Source organism: Dermochelys coriacea, chromosome 5, assembly GCF_009764565.3.
Source record: "Dermochelys coriacea isolate rDerCor1 chromosome 5, rDerCor1.pri.v4, whole genome shotgun sequence".
NCBI lineage: Eukaryota > Metazoa > Chordata > Testudines > Dermochelyidae > Dermochelys > Dermochelys coriacea.
Genome location: NC_050072.1, coordinates 85,328,167 through 85,351,256, shown reverse-complemented (window position 1 = coordinate 85,351,256; position 23,090 = coordinate 85,328,167). Strand labels below are relative to the sequence as shown.

Genomic DNA, 23,090 nt, shown 5'->3' with positions numbered 1-23,090 from the left:
GGCTAGCCTTTCCCAATAGCGTATTCACCCACCGCCCATACTCTCCCATCTTGGTCTAGGGCACTGGTTCTCAAACTGTGGGTCAGCCCCTCAAAGCGGGTCACAACCACGTTTGAATGGCGGCACCAGGGTTGGTGATGGACTTGCTGGGGCCCTGAGCGGTGGGGCTCAGGTTATAGGCCCCCTGCGTGGGACTGAAGCCCTTGGTTCAGGTTATAGGCCCCCTGCGTGGGACTGAAGCTCCCCACACGCACCCAGGGCATTGGGGCTCAGGCTTTGGCACCTCCACCCAGGGCCACAGGACGTGGGAGGGCTCAGGCTTCAGTTCCCTCTCCTGGCGTCCTATAGTAATTTTTGTTGTCAGAAGGGGGTTGTGGTGCAAGGACATTTGAGAACCCTTGTTCTACAGTGTGCATAGGTAGATGTGGGAGGAATGCATTCATAATCTAAATAGACATGATAGATTAAGGGCTATTTTTTCTGGCCAATTACTGATATGTAAACTTGGAGTAATGCCGTTAACTTGACTGGAGTTACCGCACATTTACACTGGTATAACTGAGCTTGGATTTGGTCTATTGGGTGGGAAAAAATAAGATTAGCCCAATTTTACACATGGGGAAACTGAGGCACAAAGCTTAAGTGATTTGCTTGATGTCATACAGGAAGTGAGTCAGAGCAGCTACAGGAGTCCTGACTTACCTTCTTGTTTATCATGAAAGAACTCGCTCCCCATAAACAGCTGAGAAGAGAACCCAGGAGTCCTGACTCCTTGCTTCCCTCCTGTTCTAACTACTAAATCACACCAAAGAGTGGAATCAGGACTACCCATCCATATTTCATAAGCCCTATATTGCTACTGGATTGAAAAACTCTAGCTACCCCTCCCCTCGCTTTCCTCTATGAACAGAACCCATCGTATTGACAACCCAGATCAGCATCTCCTCGCATTGGCTTTCTGCCATTCTCTGCAGCACTCTAGAGCTAGCTTCATTCCTACTCCTTTTAATCTCCATAACTAGTGGGAGCTTTGATAAACATGATCCTGAAAATAGAGCTGAGGATTCCACCAGACAGCAGCCAAAACAGCATAATGTCATGATCCTTCACTAAGCAGGGCTGGACATGTTCATATTTGGACAGTCCCACATCCAGGTATTTACCAGCTGTTCTGGCCCCTGTAATCCTAGACTTGGGAGTAAGGTTGCCAACTTTCTAATCGCAGAAAACCGAACACCCTTGACCCATGACTTGCCAAGGTCCTTCCCAATCTCCAAGGCCCTGCCCCGATCACTCCATCCCTTACTCTTTCACGCCCTCCCCCCCCCCACCCCGGCTCACTTGCTCCTTTTCACCGAGCTGGGGCAGGGGGAGCTGAGGGCTCTGACTGGGGGTGCAGACTCTGGGGTGGGGCTGGGGATGAGGAGTTGGGAGGGGTCTGGGCTGGGGCCAAGGGGTTTGGAGCGTGGGAGGGGGCTCCAGGCTGTGGCAGGGGGTTGGGGTGTGGGAGGGGATGAGGGCTCCAGCTGGGGGTGCAGGTTCTGGAGTGGGACTGAGGGGTTTGGGGTGCAGGAGGGGGGTCTGGGCTGGGACCAAGTGTGAGAGGGAGCTTGGGGTTGGGTCTGGGAGGGGGTGCTGAGTTGGGGCAGGGGCATGGGAGGAGGTTTGGGGTGCAGGCTCCAGGCGACTCTGGCTGGGTCAGTTCGCAGGGGCCCCTTAAATAGCAGCCACATCAGCACTGCTCTGGCATTTCCCAGGGCTCAGAGGCTGCTCTATCTGCCATGAATCCTGGACACATGGCTTGGCCAGTGCACTAAGGACAAAAGTTTGTCCTGTTCTCTGGAATGTGGGGGGGGGGGTCAGGGGAGGGGAGAAGGGGAGTGAATTCCCCACAAGTGACACACACACACACACACACACACACACACACACACACACCCCTCACTGCTGCCCCTGGCTTGCTGTGCCCCCAATGTAGCCCAAATCAACAGCAGCTCCAGAAGAGTTGCTGCAGGTTCCCTCCTCATCCCCACACCGTTTGCAGTGATCCCCAGCCCCTCTCCTTTGTCCCCCCACTCCAGCCACTGGCTCGGGCCTCCACGCCCAGCTGCTGCCCAGCTCAGCTCGGACCCGTTCCCAGGGAGAGCAGCCCAACTTTAGTCCCATGCTTCTGGGCAGCTCATTCGAGAGGAGACTGACAAGCCCACAGCCCCTTACCTGCTGGTTGCATGGTCCCGAAACAAGCCTGGCACAGCAGCCTCTGGGAACAGGCTATGGGACAGCCAGCGACAGCTCACCCTGACCCCCTGCCCTCATGCCGGCTTCAGGTAATCCATGGGGAGCTGGGCTGGCTTCTCTTTCTGCTCCCATCGGCCAGGGGGCATTCTGCGGGTCAGGGAGGGGGCTGAGAGCAGTTCCTAAAGGCCACAGTGCCCACTCCTCAGAGATCCATCCTGGCCATTGTGGCAGCTACTGCCCGGGATTAACACCATGCCTGAGCTCCATAGAGAGAGCTGCTGCAGACTCTCGTCCTCATACCCCCACCACCAACTGGACCTTTAACAGCCTAGTCAGCAGTGCTGACTGGAGCTGCCAGGGTCCTTTTTTTGACCGGACGTTCCAGTCAAAACCGGACACGAGGCAACCTTATTTGGGAGTCAAACACCCACACATATACTATTCCTGAGGGAATTCTGTGCCTAAAAATTCTGCACATAATATTTTAAAATTTTGCATATTTTATTTGTCAATAAATAAATGTGGAGGCTGCAGCATTGCAGTGGGATGGGAGATCACCCTGAAGCTGTCCCCAACACAGGCTGCCCCCAACCCTGATAAAGCACAAGGACCAGCCTGTCCCAGAAACACCCCAACACAACCAGAACTAGCAGCTGAGCTCAGCACAGGGTGGGAGCCTCCAGCCAAGTCAACCGCAGCCTCCCCCACCCCCACAGTAATTTACCTCTCTGCTTGTTATTCCGGGTGCCCGAACCGACACATCTGCAATGCTGGGGAAGGGCACATGACTGCTCTTGAGGCTTCCCTTTGCTTCACTGTCAGAAGTCATTTTTTCTGCAGGTAAGCAAACAAATCTGTGAGGGACATGAATTCTGTATGCATGGAGTGGTGCAGTATTCCCCCAGGAGTAGCACACACAAAGAAGCCAAGGTGCAACAAGCATGAGATGTTTAATGGCCTCCCTCCTAGGCTACAGGAGATGACAGGGTGTAGGGCTTCCTAAGGTGCAGTGCCAACTCTAGTGTTTCTTGTCATAGGTGCCAGCTCCCTTGTAGGCCCCAACATAGCCACTGCTATCGGTCACGTCTTCACGTCCAGCTATCCCTTTCCCCTTGCCACTCTCATCAAACCGTTCCTTGTGGGAGCCTGTGTATTTTCTGGTGTCTGTCAGTCTATCAACCCCACCAGCTGTGGTGGTTTTCTGTAAAAGACAACAAAAGTCAGCAGAATTGAGGATGGAGTTCACAATAGTTTCAGTCCTATCCCAAAGGTTGCGGCCTGTGTGGGAGTTATACTGGGCTCATTCCTGCCTCTAAGGGATGCAATATCTCCATGAAGCTCATATTAGGTTAGTTCCTGCCCTGAGTGGGGTGTTATCTCTCTGTTGTGGGATGCCACACATTATGCTCATACTTTTCCTGAGTGAAGTGGGATCTTGGGCAGGTGGGGTCTATACCCCAAGTGGGGTCTATACAGAGGGCAGGGAGATCTGGTGCTGGGGCAGGGAAGTGAGGGGGTGCCAGGTGAGGGACACCTTAGGGAGAGCTGGTAACTCACCGTTACACCCACGTTGGCTGGCTCCTTGCCCTCCATCAGTGCATACACAGCCTGCAGGGCCTCCTCAGGAGACTTGCCCTTGAATCGCTTGCCACACAGTTCTTTCATGGCCTGCTGGAACTCAGCAAAGTTGATGGTGCGAGCGCCTTTGGTCCTGCAGTGAGAGGGGAACAGACATGGGAAGTTACCACTGGGCCAGGGAGTTGCAGTGGCAGCAAAAAGTCCAAAACATCCCCACTGCACTCATCACACTAGGGAACGAGCTCTTCACCCCTCTTTGTTTTTCCCTCCCCTCCCTTATCTGTTGCTCACATCTCTTCTCCATTGCCCACTCACTTGACTTTGTTGAACACAATATCGACATCGGTGCTGGTCACAGCCTTCCCGTCCATCATGCCACAATCCTTCAACATCTTGGAGAAGTTCTTGCCTGTCATATCATTGCCAGTGGCAGCCGTGTCACCATACATGGCAAATTTATGGAAGGCTTTCTCCAACTCTGACATCCTCCAGCTAGGGAAAGAGGGAGACTGTTAGGATGGGCCTCCCCATCAAGACATCACCACTACAACCCCTTTACCCTGAGACTATGTTGTTGGGGTCATAATGATATTTGCATAAAGACAAATGCATTTAGGAGTGGGGGTGTCTGGGGAAAGAAAAGAAATGGGTGGGGGTTATTTCTAGAGAGTTGGGATTTGTGGAGAGGGAGTGTGTCAGTCTTATTCTATTAAAATGTATAGAAATTGGGCACCTAAATCCTCTGGACAGCTTTGGAAACCACAACCATAGTCAGAGCTCCAGCATCACACAAACTTTGGGATTCTACACAAAGATTTCTGCATGGTCAGCTGTCTCCCCACAGTGAATGAAGTTGGTAGGTCAGACCATAGCTCCCTATTTAGGTCCCTATTACCATGGTATCTGAGCCTCACCACATCCCTGAATTTAGCCTCTGAGGAAGGGAATTATTTCCATTTTATCGATGGGGAACTAAGGGACGGAGAAATGAAATCTGAGATTTTGAATGCTGTCTAAGCAATTAGGACATCCAATTCCCATTAAAATTAAATGGAGACTGGTTATCAAATCCCCTTAGGCAGATCTGAAAATCCTAGTTTAAGTCTTCGGCTGAGCTTAAAATCAAACCCAGATCAATCAAACTCTCCCTCTCACTAATTCCCCAGACATAGCTCTATAGCCTCTTCTGACCCTTTGTCAATATTCCATTAATTGTCAATTGATTCAGACTCAGTACTATTGTATTTAGGCTTGAGAGAGAAAATGCCAGGATTTTCAAAGCAGTACAAGGGAGCTGGGCATGCCAATTCTGTTGATTTTTAAAAGGGATTTGAGTGCCTAACCCCCTTAGGCTTCTTGGAAATATCCATCATGTCCTATTAACACCCATGTCCCTTACCCACTGGTTCTGTTCTTCAAGTATCTTCGGGGCTGATAGGGTTTTTAAAGTACTCCCAGTGCTTCCAGAACTCTAAGGAAGAACCAGATTGCTCACCTGGGTAAATCCAGAGGAACTCATCTGAAATTCCAAAAGAATTTCCTGAATATAGTATCTCTGGATTTAGTCCAAGGGATAACTAAAATCAGAATCAATCCCTTTCCCCTCTAATACTGACTCCTTATCCAAAGGCTGGGCTAACCTGAGTGGGCAGATATTCCTGGCCCTTTGTCTGCTTGTTGCGTTTTTCTCTTGGGAGGAGGAGAACTACTTTAAGCCATCAGCACCAAAGACTGGGGATTCAGGCTGAGCCACCTATTGTAACCTCATCAGTTGTTTGTGATGCCATCACTTGCCCACCCACCTGAGCACTGACATCAGTGTCAAAGGGCGAAGGCTAAAAGCAGTGGGGGAATTGGGTTGAAGGATGAGAAATTTTTATACCCAACTACATATTATTTTACAACTTTATTTGGGAAAAAATTAGGAAATGGATTCCCTGCCCAGGAGCATCCCCTAATGCCAAAACACTCAGAATGAAAGCCTGGCTCCATTGAAATCAACAGAAAAACTCCCAGTGTCTTCAAACCCACCATCACTCATTCCTAAACACACAGAGAGCTTATCACTGCTCTTCACAGCCCAAACAGTTGGTAGAAATCAATCAAAAGGTGGCTTTCCTTGTGCTTCTGGCTCCAGCACTTACTGTCCTAGAAAGAGTTAGATGAATTTCCAGAACTGCAACTTATTGTAGAATAAAGCAGCTCTCTAAGCCAAAGACTAAAAAACAAGAGACAGATTTTTTCCCTTCTGAAGTCACACGCACATGATGACTCATTTCGCCCATCTATGCATGTGCATTATTCCTACTAATGTTAATGGAAATAATTTGTGTGTAACAAGAGGAGACTCAATCCATTAAAGTTTTATTATACTCTGAAAAAGAAATTTATACTAAAACTGAAAATAACAAATTTTTTGGTTCATTGGCAATTTTGAAAAGTAAACAAAAACAAATTTCAGGTTGGACCAAAAATGTAAATTATCTACAACTCAAAAAGAAAAAATAAATCATTTCAGGTTGAATTAAATGTTTTGTTTTGACAAAGTTGAAACCTAATGCTGAATTTTGACCAGATTTAGCCATTTTTTATTTTTATGAAAGATAAAATTACAGGAAATTTTGAAATGAAAAGTCATTACAAACCATAAAATGAAATGTTTTAAAAATGTCAAAATGAAAAGTTTAGATTTTTTTCAGAATTTGTTTCCCTCCCAAAATGAAATATTTGGCAAACTTGACACAAATTTGCAAAACATTTTTGTGTCACAAAAATCTGAATTTTTCTTCCCAAAAAGTTTCTACCAAAAATATTTCACCTGGATGTAATCAATACAATAAGTCCTGGGATTCCATGTTTATTATCTATCAGTGATTCCAAATCAAATGTATTCACTTTACAAGTCCAAAGATTGCAAACTCAGCCTGGGATGTGAAAGTCAAGAGGGTCTTTCCTTTTGATGTATGTGCTGTAAGAATGGAAAATTTGCAGGCCAAACTCCATCCTCCATTACACCCATGCAATCCCATTGTCTCTAAAATATTAGTTAAAATAAAGTTATTACTGAAGATATATTTGAACCTATGCCTAATGGTGTGCCAGAAAGAAAGAAATCAACTGCAGTTTGAAGGAGACCTTTTGACTAATAAATTGGGCAAAGTTGCTTTAGAAGTCATTGACAGAATACGAAATCCCCACAATGCTATTGTTATTCATGTTTCAGAGCAGTACTGCACCTCAGCATTTGTGTTGGAAGGTTGCTTCATGCTACACGGAGAGTATAATCTGTACTTCAATGTAATGTAGTCAGCAGTCCTTTCCATGCCAGTTTAATCCTGGCTAGGATATTCTGTGTGGTAATGTTAGTTAGCACAGGTGACCATTATTTAGTCCAGGAGCTAGAATATCAGAGAGAAACCATTATACAAGGGTTCTGTTCCCCTCAGCATGCATGCGCAGAACTGGCAATTTCTAGATAAGCATTTCTGACAAATTCAGTCCATATTTATGTAGCATAATACATGGGGCCTTTGTTATTAAAGCACAAATTAGTTTGACTTTCTGGATGGTGAGGAATATTATGAGGCATAAACAATGTTCCTCTAAAATGGGAAACTCCAGACAGTTCACCCAACAACATAAACGTTTCCTATCTCAACCATGACCACCGCTAGTACAGTGTACACTGAGCCAAGCAGTACAATATTCCTCAATAACACTTATGTGGAAACAGTTTTTATAAAAGCATTCCATTAGTGGGAGCCCCACTCTCACATAAAAGAGCAGAATGTGTCTGGAGTTGTTTTAGCTCTACAACTGAAAGCTGTATCCATTTTTTACTTGAGGTCTGGAAACTCATAGATAAGACCCACTTCTTAGTAAGAATAAACTGTGAGATGTTTCTGAGATTATAGCTGTGGCTTCAGAGAGTTTCACAAATCCACCTGAATTTGGTATTATTATTTATTAGGATTACAACAGTGCTCAGAGGACATAGTCAGGATTCGGGTTCCACTGTGTTGAGCATTGTATTCCTTGGGAGTTTGATTTTATCTTTCCAGCAATGTTAACTGAACTGTTTGAAACTTTGTACAACCAGAAAGCTTCCTATTGGCTAAACATCTGAGGAGGCACAAGTGGGTAAGTAAATTAACTATAATTTACACAGAGAAAATGCCTGATCATGTTCCCAGTTAAGCCAATGGTAAAACCCATACTGATTTCAGTGGTGCAGGATAAGACCTTAAGTTGAACCAAGTGCATAGATAGTATCAGGTAATGAATTTAGTAATATATTTGGGTCAAGCCTACACATGATTGCTTAGATCTAGTGTTACCAGCATTCATCCATTTTAAGGCCAGAAGGGACCATTAGATCACCTAGTCTGACCTCCTATGTAACACTGAGCAGAGATTTTCACCCACTTTACCCTGTATTGAGCCCAATAACTTGTGTTTGACTAACACACATTTTCCAGAAAGAGATCCAGTCTTGCTTTGAAGATATCAAGAAGTAGAGAACCCACCATTCCCCTTGGTAGTTTGTCCAATAGTTCATCACCCTGACTGTTAAAAGTGTTGCCTTATTTTTTATTTGAATTTGTCTGAATTTAACTTCCAGACATTGCTTTTTATTTTGTTTTGTTTGGCCTTTCTCTGCTAAATTAGGTTAATGAGTTCCTTGTATTTTTTCCCTACTAACCTACTTACACACAGTAATCAAGCGAGCTCTGATTCTTCTTTTTGATAAACTATGTAGATTGGGCTCCTTAATTTTCTCAAAGTAAGGCATTTTTTTCAACTCTCAAACCATTTTTTTGTCTCTTTTCTGCGTCCTCTCCAATTCTGCAATATAATTTTTAAAATGTGGACACCAGAACAGGTCACAATATTCCAGTATTGCTCTCACTTCTCAGTTCCTAGTCACTGAGACTGTTTATACTTCCCTGTTTATACTTCCAAGGATCACATTAGCACTTTTTTCACAGCGTCACACTGGGAGCTCATGTTCTGTTGTTTGTCTGCTATGAGCCTAAAATCCTTTTTGGAATCACTGCTTTCCAAGATACAGTTGTCTATTCTGTAGGTATGGCCTGCATTCTTTGTTCCGAAATGTATAGCCTCGTATTTGCAAAAAGAAAAGGAGTACTTGTGGCACCTTAGAGACTAACAAATTTATTAGAGCATAAGCTTTCATGAGCTACAGCTCACTTCATCGGATGCATTTGGTGGAAAAAACAGAGGAGAGATTTATATACACACACACAGAGAACATGAAACAATGGGTTTATCATACACACTGTAAGGAGAGTGATCACTTAAGATAAGCCATCACCAACAGCAGGGGGGGAAGGAGGAAAACCTTTCATGGTGACAAGCAGGTAGGCTAATTCCAGCAGTTAACAAGAATATCAGAGGAACAGTGGGGGGTGGGGTGGGAGGGAGAAATACCATGGGGAAATAGTTTTACTTTGTGTAATGACTCATCCATTCCCAGTCTCTATTCAAGCCTAAGTTAATTGTATCCAGTTTGCAGTTCCCGTAACCCACCCAGCAATATTGTTAATCTATCCAACTATACTCTTAGCCCAGCGGAAGAATCTGTCCTATCTCGGGGCCTCTCCTTTTGCCCCTCCACCCCCACGAACATGATACAGTTCTGTGGTGACCTAGAATCCTATTTTCGACGTATCAGACTCAAGGAATATTTCCAACACACCTCTGACCAACATATTAACCCACAGAGACCTTCCTGGCAACACTACAAAAAAAAAAAAAAAAAAAAAAAGAAGGATTCTAGGTGGACTCCTCCTGAAGGTCGAAACAGCAGCCTGGATTTCTACATAGACTGCTTCCGCCGACGTGCACGAGCTGAAATTGTGGAAAAGCAGCATCGCTTACCCCATAACCTCAGCCATTCAGAACACAGTGCCATCCACAGCCTCAGAAACAACTCTGACATCATAATCAAAAAGGCTGACAAAGGAGGTGCTGTCATCATCATGAATAGGTCAGAGTATGAACAAGAGGCTACTAGGCAGCTCTCCAACACCACTTTCTACAAGCCATTACCCTCTGATCCCACTGAGAGTTACCAAAAGAAACTACAGCATTTGCTCAAGAAACTCCCTGAAAAAGCACAAGAACAAATCCGCACAGACACACCCCTGGAGCCAGGACCTGGGGTATTCTATCTGCTACCCAAGATCCATAAACCTGGAAATCCTGGACGCCCCATCATCTCAGGCATTGGCACCCTGACAGCAGGATTGTCTGGCTATGTAGACTCCCTCCTCAGGCCCTTCGTTACCAGCACTCCCAGCTATCTTCGAGACACCACCGATTTCCTGAGGAAACTACAGTCCATTGGTGATCTTCCTAAAAACACCATCCTAGCCACTATGGATGTAGAAGCCCTCTACACCAACATTCCACACAAAGATGGACTACAAGCCGTCAGGAACAGTATCCCCGATACTGTCACGGCTAACCTGGTGGCAGAACTTTGTGACTTTGTCCTGACCCATAACTATTTCACATTTGGTGACAATGTATACCTTCAAATCAGCGGCACTGCGATGGGTACCCGCATGGCCCCACAGTATGCCAACATTTTTATGGCTGACTTAGAACAACGCTTCCTCAGCTCTCGTTCCCTAATGCCCCTACTCTACTTGCGCTACATTGATGACATCTTCATCATCTGGACCCATGGAAAAGAAGCTCTTGAGGAATTCCACCATGATTTCAACAATTTCCATCCCACCATCAACCTCAGCCTGGACCAGTCCACACAAGAGATCCACTTCCTGGACACTACGGTGCTAATAAGCGATGGTCACATAAACACCACCCTATATCGGAAACCTACTGACCGCTATTCCTACCTACATGCCTCTAGCTTTCATCCAGATCATACCACTCGATCCATTGTCTACAGCCAAGCGCTACGATATAACCGCATTTGCTCCAACCCCTCAGACAGAGACAAACACCTACAAGATCTCTATCATGCATTCCTACAACTACAGTACCCACCTGCTGAAGTGAAGAAACAGATTGACAGAGCCAGAAGAGTACCCAGAAGTCACCTACTACAGGACAGGCCCAACAAAGAAAACAACAGAACGCCACTAGCCATCACCTTCAGCCCCCAACTAAAACCCCTCCAACGCATCATCAAGGATCTACAACCTATCCTGAAGGACGAGCCATCGCTCTCTCAGATCTTGGGAGACAGACCAGTCCTTGCTTACAGACAGCCCCCCAATCTGAAGCAAATACTCACCAGCAACCACACACCACACAACAGAACCACTAACCCAGGAACCTATCCTTGCAACAAAGCCCGTTGCCAACTCTGTCCACATATCTATTCAGGGGATACCATCATAGGGCCTATTCACATCAGCCACACTATCAGAGGCTCGTTCACCTGCGCATCTACCAATGTGATATATGCCATCATGTGCCAGCAATGCCCCTCTGCCATGTACATTGGCCAAACTGGACAGTCTCTACGTAAAAGAATGAATGGACACAAATCAGACGTCAAGAATTATAACATTCAAAAACCAGTTGGAGAACACTTCAATCTCTCTGGTCACTCGATCACAGACCTAAGAGTGGCTATACTTCAACAAAAAAGCTTCAAAAACAGACTCCAACGAGAGACTGCTGAATTGGAATTAATTTGCAAACTGGATACAATTAACTTAGGCTTGAATAGAGACTGGGAATGGATGAGTCATTACACAAAGTAAAACTATTTCCCCATGGTATTTCTCCCTCCCACCCCACCCCCCACTGTTCCTCTGATATTCTTGTTAACTGCTGGAATTAGCCTACCTGCTTGTCACCATGAAAGGTTTTCCTCCTTCCCCCGCCCCCCCCCCCGCTGTTGGTGATGGCTTATCTTAAGTGATCACTCTCCTTACAGTGTGTATGATAAACCCATTGTTTCATGTTCTCTGTGTGTGTGTATATAAATCTCTCCTCTGTTTTTTCCACCAAATGCATCCGATGAAGTGAGCTGTAGCTCACGAAAGCTTATGCTCTAATAAATTTGTTAGTCTCTAAGGTGCCACAAGTACTCCTTTTCTTTTTGCGAATACAGACTAACACGGCTGCTACTCTGAAGCCTCGTATTTGGGTCTATTAAAACTCATTTTGTTTGACTAGGCCCAGCTTACCAAGCAATCCAAATTGTTCTGTATAACTGCCCTCCTCTCCTCATTATTTACCACTCCCCAAACTTTGTGTCATCTGTAAATTTTTATCAACATTGGTTTTATACTTACTTCCACCTCGTTGATCAAAATGTTAACTAGTACCTGGTCTACTCCCAATCCTTACAGAAACCCACTAGCAACACACCCAACGTAATGATGATTCCGCATTGACAACTATTTTTCACACCTGTCAGTCAGTCTGTTCTTAATCCATTTAACATGGAGGACCTAGCTGTAAAGAGCATCTTTCCTTGTCTAAAGTAGACAGATCACATGGCACAATAATTTTCAAAATGTTCCAGGTACATTGCTTCAGTGAAGTTACAGCACATCCAGGGCTTTCAACAAAGGCTATACAAGAGAGTGCAGAATTTGGTACCATGTAACTATTTAAGTATTGAGCTGCTGCCAGCCTCTTACAAACTCCGTTTAGTGAGGTTTGAGATGAGAATCTCACGTAGACAGACACTGAAGACACCAGGCTGAGAGGAAGTTAATGCTCTATTTCTGCCACTGAGAAGGATCACAAAAAAAGGCCCTCCTTTGTGGCTTCTTTAAAGAAGTCCCACAAAGTCCACATCTCCGCTTTCCAAAGCAAAAAAAGCAACAACTTTTTCAAAACTTTACAAATTATGAAGGATGCAGTAGGTTGCCCAACCTTCTAGCCTGTGTATTAAGGACACTGACCATAGTATGTGCGTTCTCCTCCATAAAAAAAAATAAAAATATTTTTTCCAATGACCAATTTCCTGAGACTAGCTTCCCCACAAGTCTATTAAAATCACTGATCTATAGTATCAGACATTAAGAACATAGAGAGGTGGCTGATTTTTGCTTTGAGTTTTGGTCAAACAGAATCTGTAAAGGACTCTGCAGTTCGCTTCGGAGAGAATACTCTTTCACTGGCCACAAATAGGCTGAACTTTCATACAGGGCACTCAGTTTTATTTAAAGTGAGACTCTGCTTACCTCTGGCAAGGGGAAAGATTTTTTTTTATTAAAAAGAACATTTCATCATTTATAACTCGGGCTCCATGTCTGTCACAGCGATTGCAGAAGTCACGGATTTCATGACTTTCCATGACCTCCGTGACTTCTGCATGGGCCAGTGTGGCTGACCCCAGGGCTCTGGGGCCAGCTGCTAGGTGGCCCCGGGACAGCCACACCAGCCGCTGGAGGAGCCCCAGGGACAGCCATACCACCTGCTGCTCCCGTAGCCCCTGCAATAGTCCCCAGGCAGCCAGCCAGAGCAGCTGCGGTCCGCGGCCCCAGGCAGCAGTCCCTGGCCAACTGGAGCAGCCACAGTCCATGGCCCTAGGGAGCAGTCCCCCGCCAGCCAGCAGCTGATGCTGCTGGCCCTGGGCATCCCCCTTTGCAGGGGTCCTCCCATGCTCCCCCAGCACTCCCCCTCCCCCCCCACACCAAATTTAGTCACAGGTATTTTTAGTACAAGTCATGAACAGGTCATGGGCCATGAATATTTGTTTATTTCCCGTGACCTGTCCATGACTTTTACTAAAAATACCCATAGTCTTATTTATAAACTGTAAAAAAAAATATTTGATGATCCCAGTACAAAGATGAGTGCAAATATTAATTATTCAAGCTTCTACGTCGTGAACTAGTGTGACTAAAAACATAATCAATATTCATTAAATATGAATCAGGATCCAATGAAAAATAATTCAGAAAATATTCTAGTGGCCAGGGTCTGTAAAGTGTGCTCTTAGTACCAATTAATGAAAAACATTAGATGCGTTTAACAGTATCAGAAAGTTAGACTTCTGTGATCAAAAAAGGAACCAGATGATCTGTGAGTGCTGGAATGAAGGCTAAAGTTAACTACCTACTGTGTGAAGATGTATTTGCATTTTTTTTTTTGTTACACAGACATCAATGTCAACAAGTGACCGCCTTGTACTCTTATTATGGAACATGACAAAAAGAAAACAATATTCAGTTTTCACTGTACAGTTCTTAATTCTGAACACTTAAATGAAGTTTCCCTCTTTTATTCTTCCCTTATTTTTAGCAGTAGTAGTCTTACTATGATACCCCCTAGAGGCCCTAAAGAAGACCAGGGTCTGATTGTGCTGGACAGCAACGGAAACGTAGTAAGTGAAATTGTTCTTAAGAACCTTGGTTTTACAATTTCTCAAACTGTGTAGATGCTACAATACTTCTCAAAGTGTCTTTTCTGCCCTTGTCTAAATGCAGCCTGGAGGCCTCGGGCCTAACAAACTCAGCCTAGGGTTAGCAGCCCAAACAAACTTATCGACACTCCTTATACTGCTTCCTACTCACTTGAATGGAATACTGGTTTTACTTTGCATTGGTTGTATTGGGGAGCAGGAAGAATTCTTTCCCCCAGGAACCTGCCCACAAGGGAAAAAAGATAAAAGTTTCTCTCAGGCTGAGAGGCCCATAGTAAATATTTTGCAGCCGAATGATAGATCCTTAAGAAACACGATGAGGAGGCAGGACAATATCTGCACCCTGCATCCCTATTGTTATGAATGGGATAGCATGGGCATAAGTCAGAGTTGAATTTAGTCTACAGTGTCTAATCAATATGCTGGCATGTCCATTAACTACCCAAGTGTTAACTGGACATGCCTTTTGTTGAAAATCTACTGAGATACAGAGAAACTATTAAATAATTCCAGACTGGCCTTCACAAGGCTGTAGCCAACCTCTTAAGAAAGATGGCATACAATAATTTATCACAGTAATAAAAAAGCATGCTATGATGTTAGTAAAATTCATCCCTAGTATAATCCTGCTTCCCTGGAGTTAAATCACAGAAGTGGGAGGGATAGCTCAGTGGTTTGAGCATTGGCCTGCTAAACCTAGGGTTGTGAGCTCAATCCTTGAGGGGGCCATTTAGGGATCTGGGGTGAAAAAGTTGAGGAGTGGTCCTGCTTTGAGCAGGGGGTTTTGGACTAAATGCCCTTCTAACCCTGATATTCTATGGATTAATTTAGCTCCTGAAGTCTATTTTCTTGTTTTAGCTCCCTCGATAATCAAAACTGCACTTGCCTCAGACTTGATTGGATGAAATCATCTAGTAATGAGTGATTTGGTTTGGACATGTTTCAACAAGTCCAGTCATGTGCATGTTGTTCCAACAGCATTTTTCTGTATGCACAAGACCCTTGGCAGTTTTTCAACACTAATCTAAAAGAAGCATATCTTAAATTCTTCATGCCTTTTGTACTGTACTTACCGTACTAGTACAGACACTGATGTTTTATCAGCAGTCATTGAAGCTTGGTTTTCGTGTACAAGAAAGATTATGTTAATATTGTTTTAATGCTTACATTCTTGTTTACAAAAACAAGCACTTTAACAAAAATGATAAGAGGTAAAAATTACAGAAGTGCCTAAGGAGCCCAGGTCCAATTGACTTTCAGTGGGATTTTGCAGTTTAGACCCAACACTTAAGCCTATGGAAAATTTAGATGCTTTCAAGCTTTTGGAAACCTATCTGTAGTGTGAACAGGTTGCCACCCAATGTCCTTACAGGCAAATGTGCGGGACCCCCAACAGAGATACATGACATGAAACTGGTCCTTAATGTCTCTTCTATAGCTAGTGTTTTTTTCTCTTTTCCCATTGATTGGACTGACATGTTTGAACCCTGAAGAATGTTATTTCAAGCTTCTTAGGATGTAATTCAAGTAATGGGAGGAAAGAAAAATGGCAAACTATAAAATAATTAATGGCCAGCATTCTGTTAACTTTTCCTCTCTAATCTATGAAACAACAGCAACATTCTCTAATGTCAATGCATAAAGATCAAGGCTCAATTACTATAAGGAAACAGAGCTTTGACCTTGCTTAGGTAGCTATTAAGCAAAGTTACTGTAAAAGTTTATATCTGCAGTCTGTATTACATTATCCTTTTGCTATATCATCTCACCTCGCACTCCATGAAAAGTAAAAAAAACTACTTACAACATCCCAATTAATAAGCCTTGAGCATAGCATGACTTACACAACACAAGACGATTTAGCTCTCATTTTAGAGCTCTCTGTTTGCAGTGTGTAGACTCCTTGCACTGTGTGTAGGAAATAATATTACTTTGTTAACAATCTGTTGTGAGTTCCAAAAGCAGAAGTAATGCTCGTTTAGCCATTTGGGAGATTTTAAAACACTAATATGTTTCCATCAAGGAATGTCAATGAAAAAATAAAACAGAGATTTCGTTATGTTTCCATCAGTGGTAGGAAATACATGACTGATTTGAAAATAAACTGTGTTTTGCTGCAGCTGCCATCAAACAGAAATTGAGACTGTAAACTTTTCAGAAAGAGAGAGAGATATGAATGAGCATAGAGTCTGAAATCTCCCACCTGTAGGGGGACGCAATGCTGAAGCAAACTGGTTTGCAAATGGAGGGAACCTTGCATTGTTACTACCATTCTGCACTGGGACTGTATTAGCAGAGAGCTTCAGTCTTCACAGCTGTGAATCCAGTACCTTCCATGAATATCACATGCACAGAAAATTCTTTATACAAATCACTAAAGGGGAAGACAAGAAGGAAATCATTGTCTCACGGCTGCCTTTGGTCCCCTGTCTGTTTGTTGAATCCACTTTTTGTCTCTCATTGTATACTTGAATTGTAAGCTCCCTAGGGCAGAGACTGTCTTTTCATTATGTGTGTACAGCACCGAGCAAAATGTGGGCCACATCTTGGCTGTGGCCTCAGAGCAATAAAATTAATAACTACTTTTAATAACTACTAATTTATTTGTGCTTATACACAAATGCTAGAAGTCCAAATAATAAGATGGGTGAACTAGAGTGCCTCATGTTAAAGGATGATATTGATATAATAGGCATCGCACAAACCTGATGGAGTGAGGACAACCAATGGGACACAATCATTCTGGGGTACAAAATATACCAGAAGCACAGAACAGATTGTGCAGTGGGGGGAGTGGCATATGTGAAAGAAAACGTAGAATCAAATGAAATAAAAATCTTAAATGAATCCACATGTTCCATAGAATCTCTATGGATAGTAATTCCTTGCTCTAATAAGAATTTAACAATAGGGATCTATTATTGACCACCTGATCAGGACAGTGATAGTGACGATGAAATGCTAAGGGAGATTAGAGAGGCTATCAAAATAAAAAACTCAATAATAGTGGGGGATTTCAATTATCCCCATATTGACTGGGTACATGTCACCTCAGGATGAAACGCAGAGACAAAATTTCTCGATAGTATAAATGACTGCTTCTTGGAGCAGTTGGTACAGGAACCCACAAGGGGAGAGGCAGCTCTCTATCTAGCCCTGAGTGGAGCGCAGGATCTGGTCAAAGAGATAACTATAACAGGACCTCTTGGAAATAGTGACCATAATATAATAACATTTAACATTCCTGTGGTGGGAAGAACACCTCAACAGCTCAACACTGTGGCATTTAATTTGAGAAAGGGGAACTATGCAAAAATGAGGAGGTTAGTTCAACAGAAATTAAAAGGTACAGTGACATCCAGACCACACCACATGATCCATTGTCTACAGCCAAGCTCTACGATACAACCGCATTTGCTCCAACCCCTCAGACAGAGACAAATACCTACAATCTCTATCAAGCATTCTTACAACTACTATACCCACCTGCTGAAGTGAAGAAACAGATTGACAGAGCCAGAAGAGTACCCAGAAGTTACCTACTACAGGACAGGCCCAACAAAGAAAATAACCAAATGCCACTAGCCATCACCTTCAGCCCCCAACTAAAACCTCTCCAATGCATCATCAAGGATCTACAACCTAACCTGAAGGACAACTCATCACTCTCACAGATCTTGGGAGACAGGCCAGTCCTTGCTTACAGACAGTCAACCTGAAGCAAATACTCACCAGCAACCACACACCACACAACAGAACCACTAACCCAGGAACCTATCCTTGCAACACAGCCCATTGCCAACTGTGCCCACATATCTATTCAGGGGACACCATCATAGGAACTAATCACATCAGCCACACTATCAGAGGCTCATTAACCTGCACATCTACCAATATGATATATGCCAGCAATGTGCCTCTGCCACGTACATTGGCCAAACTGGACAGTCTCTACGTAAAAGAATAAATGGACACAAATCAGACGTCAAGAATTATAACATTCAAAAACCAGTCGGAGAACACTTCAATCTCTTTGGTCACTCGATTACAGACCTAAAAGTGGCAATTCTTCAACAAAAAAACTTCAGAAACAGACTCCAATGAGAGACTGCTGAATTGGAACTAATTTGCAAACTGGATACAATTAACTTAGGCTTGAATGAAGACTGGGAGTAGATGGGTCATTCCACAAAGTAAAACTATTTCCCCATGTTTATTCCCCCCTCCACCCCCCCCCCCCCCGCTGTTCCTCAGACATACTTGTCAACTGCTGGAAATGGCCAACCTTGATTATCACTACAAAAGGTTCCACCCCACCCCCCCGCTCTCTTGCTGGTAACAGCTCACCTTACCTGATCACTCTCCTTACAGTGTGTATGGTAACACCCATTGTATCGTGTTTTCTGTGTATATAAATCTCTCCACTGTATTTTCCACTGAATGCATCTGATGAAGTGAGCTGTAGCTCACGAAAGCTTATGCTCAAATAAATTTGTTAGTCTCTAAGGTGCCACAAGTACTCCTTTTCTTTTTGCGGATACAGACTAACACGACTGCTACTCTGAAAAGCGACTAGAGTGAAATCCCTGCAAGCTGCATGGACACTTTTCAAAGACACCATAATAGAGGCTCAACTTAAACATATACTCCAAATTAAAAAACACAGTAAAAGAACTAAAAAAGAGTCACCGTAGTTAACAACCATGTAAAAGAAGCAGTGAGAGATAAAAAGGCATCTTTTAAAAAGTGGAAGTCAATTCCTAGTGAGGTAAATAGAAAGGAGCATAAACACTGGCAAATTAAATGTAAAAATGTAATAAGAAAAGCCAAAAAGGATTTTGAAGAACAGCTAGCCAAAAACTCAAAAGGTGATAACAAAATGTTTTTAAGTACATCAGAAGCAGGAAGCCTGCTAAACAACCAGTGGGGCCCCAGGACGATCGAGATACAAAAGGAGCACTTAAAGACGATAAAGTCATCGCGGAGAAACTAAATAAATTCTTTGCTTCAGTCTTCATGGCTGAGGATGTTAGGGAGATTCCCAAACCTGAGCTGTGTTTTGTAGGTGAAAAATCTGAGGAATTGTCACAGATTGAAGTGTCACTAGAGGAGGTTTTGGAATTAATTGAGAAACTTAAGAGTAACAAGTCACCGGGACCAGATGGCATTCACCCAATAGTTCTGAAAGAACTCAAATGTGAAATTGCGGAACTATTAACTATGGTTTGTAACCTATCCTTTAATTCAGTTACTGTACCTAATGACTAGAAGATAGCTAATGTAACGCCAATATTTAAGAAGGGCTCTAGAGGTGATCCTGGCAATTACAGTCTAACATCAGTACTGGGCAAATCAGTTGAAACAAGAGTAAAAAATAAAATTGTCAGACACATAGAAGAACATAAATTGTTGCGCAAAAGTCAACATGGTTTCTGTAAAGGGAGATCATGTCTTACTAATCTATTAGAGTTCTCTGAGGGGGTCAACAAACATGTGGACAAGGGGGATCCAGTGGACATAGTGTACTTAGATTTCCAGAAAGCCTTTGACAAGGTCCCTCATCAAAGGCTCATATGTAAATTAAGTTGTTGTGGGATAAGAGGGAAGATCCTTTCATGGATTGAGAACTGGTTAAAAGGCAGGGAACAAAGGATAGGAATAAATGGTAAATTTTCAGAATGGAGAGGGGTAACTACTGATGTTCCCCAAGGGTCAGTCCTAGTATCAATCCTATTCAACTTATTCATAAATGATCTGGAGAAAGGGGTAAACATTGAGGTGGCAAAGTTTGCAGATGATACTAAACTGCTCAAGATAGTTAAGACCAAAGCAGACTGTGAAGAACTTCAAAAAGATCTCACAAAACTAAGTGATTGGGCAATGAAATTTAATGTGGATGAATGTAAAGTAATGCACATTGGAAAAAATAACCCCAACTATACATACAATATGATGGGGGCTAATTTAGCTACAACTAATCAGGAGAAAGATCTTGGAGTCATCGTGGATAGTTCTCTGAAGACGTCCACGGAGTGTGCAGCGGCTGTCAAAAAAGCAAACGGGATGTTAGGAATCATTAAAAAAGGGATAGAGAATAAGACGGAGAATATCTTAGTGCCCTTATATAAATCCATGGTATGCTCACATCTTGAATACTGCATACAGATGTGGTCTCCTCATCTCAAAAAAGATATAGTGGCATTAGAAAAGGTTCAGAAAAGGGCAACTAAAATGATTAGGGGTTTGGAACGGGTCCCATATGAGGAGAGATTAAAGAGGTTAGGACTTTTCAGCTTGGAAAAGAGAAGACTAAGGGGGGATATAATAGAGGTATATAAAATCGTGAGTGGTGTGGAGAAAGTGAATAAGGAAAAGTTATTTACTTGTTCTCATAATACAAGAACTAGGGGCCACCAAATGAAATTAATGGGTAGCAGGTTTAAAACAAATAAAAGGAAGTTCTTCTTCACTCAGTGCCCAGTCAATCTGTGGAACTCCTTGCCTGAGGAGGTTGTGAAGGCTAGGACTATAACAGGGTTTAGAAGAGAACTGGATAAATTCATGGAGGTTAAGTCCATTAATGGCTATTAGCCAGGATGGGTAAGGAATGGTGTCCCTAGCCTCTGTTTGTCAAAGGGTGGAGATGGATAGCAGGAGAGAGATCATTTGATCATTACCTGTTAGGTTCACTCCTTCTGGGGCACCTGGCATTGGCCACTGTCGGCAGACAGGATACTGGGCTGGATGGACCTTTGGTCTGACCCAGTATGGCCATTCTTATGTTCTTATGTAATAATAATAATAATTTCCAAAAATTTGATTACTGATATAGATACAGCTGGATTATGCAACTATTTCCCCACCCCCACCCCCCAATCCAATCCCTGTGCATAGGATTGAGGCCAATATTAAATTTATTGCAGTATCACAGTCAGCTCTACTTCACCCATCCTCACAGTCCCCAGCATTGCAGGAACAGGTGGTTGGACCTTTGCAGCAGAGTGAGAAGTTAGAGCACACCAATGATATTCTAATTTACACTAATAGCCAAATTGGCCTCCTAGATTGCCCAAGAATATGGGGAGATGCCAAGATATGACAAAATCCCCTCTATACTCCTGCCCTCCTCCACTCCTGAACCAAGTACAACTCAGGCAAAATTGAGACTCACCCCCAGCTTGAGAGGTTCTGAGAGAAAAGAGCTTGAGCTCTGTGTAGTGCTCTCTGTTTAAGGTTGGCTGGAGGAAGGCACTTTAAAAAACTATGCACTTCCATAGACAGGGAGCCAAATCAGCTCCAACTGGAATTTGGCCCATGGAAAGAGATGAGCTTAACCACATGGAGAAAGACTAGCATAGTTCTGGAAATATGAGAGCAAGAGAGGAAGAAGGGAGGAAATAAGCCTTGTATCCCATGGAGTCATTCATAGTTTGTGCAGTCTAATTTGCACCTATGTAAATGACATCATATGGTGCAAGGCAGTGGTGTCTGAGACCCTAGGCAACAGAGATGAGTTCTGAAATTCAGATAAAGTAAGATGAAATACAGTAAGCAGAATGGAAAGTCTTGTCCACATTAGGAGCAGAATATTTGTTGAAAAGCCGGGGTCTAGTACATTTTCACTGACCAATGTGAATAAGGATTTTTCAGTGCATTTGGGGGTAATTGGTAGCATGATTTGGACAGAAAGATGCTCAGAGTTCCTAGGAAATCCATGTTAGTCTAATACAGTCCTGCTCCCAGCAAAGACAAGACAAAGAGGCATAAGAATAGAAACAGGGCAGTGAAGAGAAAAAAGCAATGTTAAAGAGAATCAGCTATCTTCTAGTTCCAAGAAATCTGTCCAGCTCCGGGGGCTGAATCTTTGCTATCACTTCTTATCTCCACCTTATTTCATGACATAAAATGCAAAATACTCTGCTTCATTTTAAATATTCTTCGTGGGCCAGATCCGCAGAGGGTGAAAATCAGCACAGCTGCACAGAAGTCACTGGCGCTATGCCAGTTTACACCAGCTGAGAATCTGGCTCTCTGTTTTAATTTTCCTGAAGACATTGCAACAGTCCCAAAATGTATCAGAAACCCAAATTCCCTGGCTCCTTCCTCCTTTCTTCCATCCCTTCTGGCAACCAACATAAAAAGTGTCAATTGGGAACACAGACCTGAATTTTTTAAAGTTTAACATTAAAAGGGACCAGGGAACCACACATCCTCTCCCTTTCTCATTCTAACAGATAGGCATTTTGCTGCACCATGAAGAGAGGTTTACTGGACACAAGCCACAGATCATTCTGGATATTTCCACAAGCCCAGTTAAGCAGAACAGTCCCATCACTGTCAGGTCAGAGAGAACACACAATATTTTACGCAACTATTTTTGTGGTGGAATTGAATGGCCTGGTATCTGGGACATCTGCCGGAAGCAAAACACCCTTTGTGGGAGTCTACACAACTCAGCTGGCCTCACTCTGCCGGTTGCTGAAGCCACAGCCTGGGACTGCTTTACAGGTCTGGTTAAGGGTGGGGGGGGTGGAAAAAACCAAAACCCAGCTTGTTTAAAGCTGATATCAATCAAGCCCTGTGTTTCCATCTTAGGTGAATCGTGTGCAAAAACAGAGAACCTGAGGCAATATATATGTATATATATATATATATTTTCCTATTTTTGTGAAAGGAACAGGTGTGAACCCATGCTTGTGGTACACAATGCTCAAGACCTCACCATCTGCTACTCCTAATTATAGGGGAATGCTGGTTTTATTAGCAGAAATACACACACACATACACACTCACATGCTCTACGTGAGCACAACGGTTCAACTGTCAATTTCAGCCGCTGGTTCCTTCATGGAAATAGGATATAAATATAAACTTCTCTGCCCCTGAAGTA

The 23,090-nt window shown here is 43.4% G+C and overlaps 1 protein-coding gene across 3 annotated transcripts in view; it reads right to left on the bottom strand.

Annotated features, from left to right (window-relative positions):
- Positions 1-2,951: 2,951 nt before the first annotated feature.
- LOC119855930 (tubulin polymerization-promoting protein family member 2-like) overlaps positions 2,952-23,090 on the bottom strand; it is a 35,125-nt gene continuing 14,986 nt past the window's right edge. Inside the window, exons 1-4 of one of the 3 annotated variants that reach the window (XM_043515130.1) lie at positions 18,553-18,602; positions 4,132-4,308; positions 3,796-3,949; positions 2,952-3,439 (exon numbers count right to left, since the gene is read on the bottom strand). In XM_043515130.1, coding sequence (XP_043371065.1) covers positions 3,257-3,439; positions 3,796-3,949; positions 4,132-4,308; positions 18,553-18,590 — 552 coding nt within the window. In that variant the 5' untranslated portion in view covers positions 18,591-18,602 and the 3' untranslated portion in view covers positions 2,952-3,256. Of the gene's footprint in view, positions 3,440-3,795; positions 3,950-4,131; positions 4,309-7,052; positions 7,925-18,552; positions 18,603-23,090 lie in introns of those variants that run through there. The other 2 variants (XM_043515131.1, XM_038402884.2) reach the window with 2 other exon arrangements.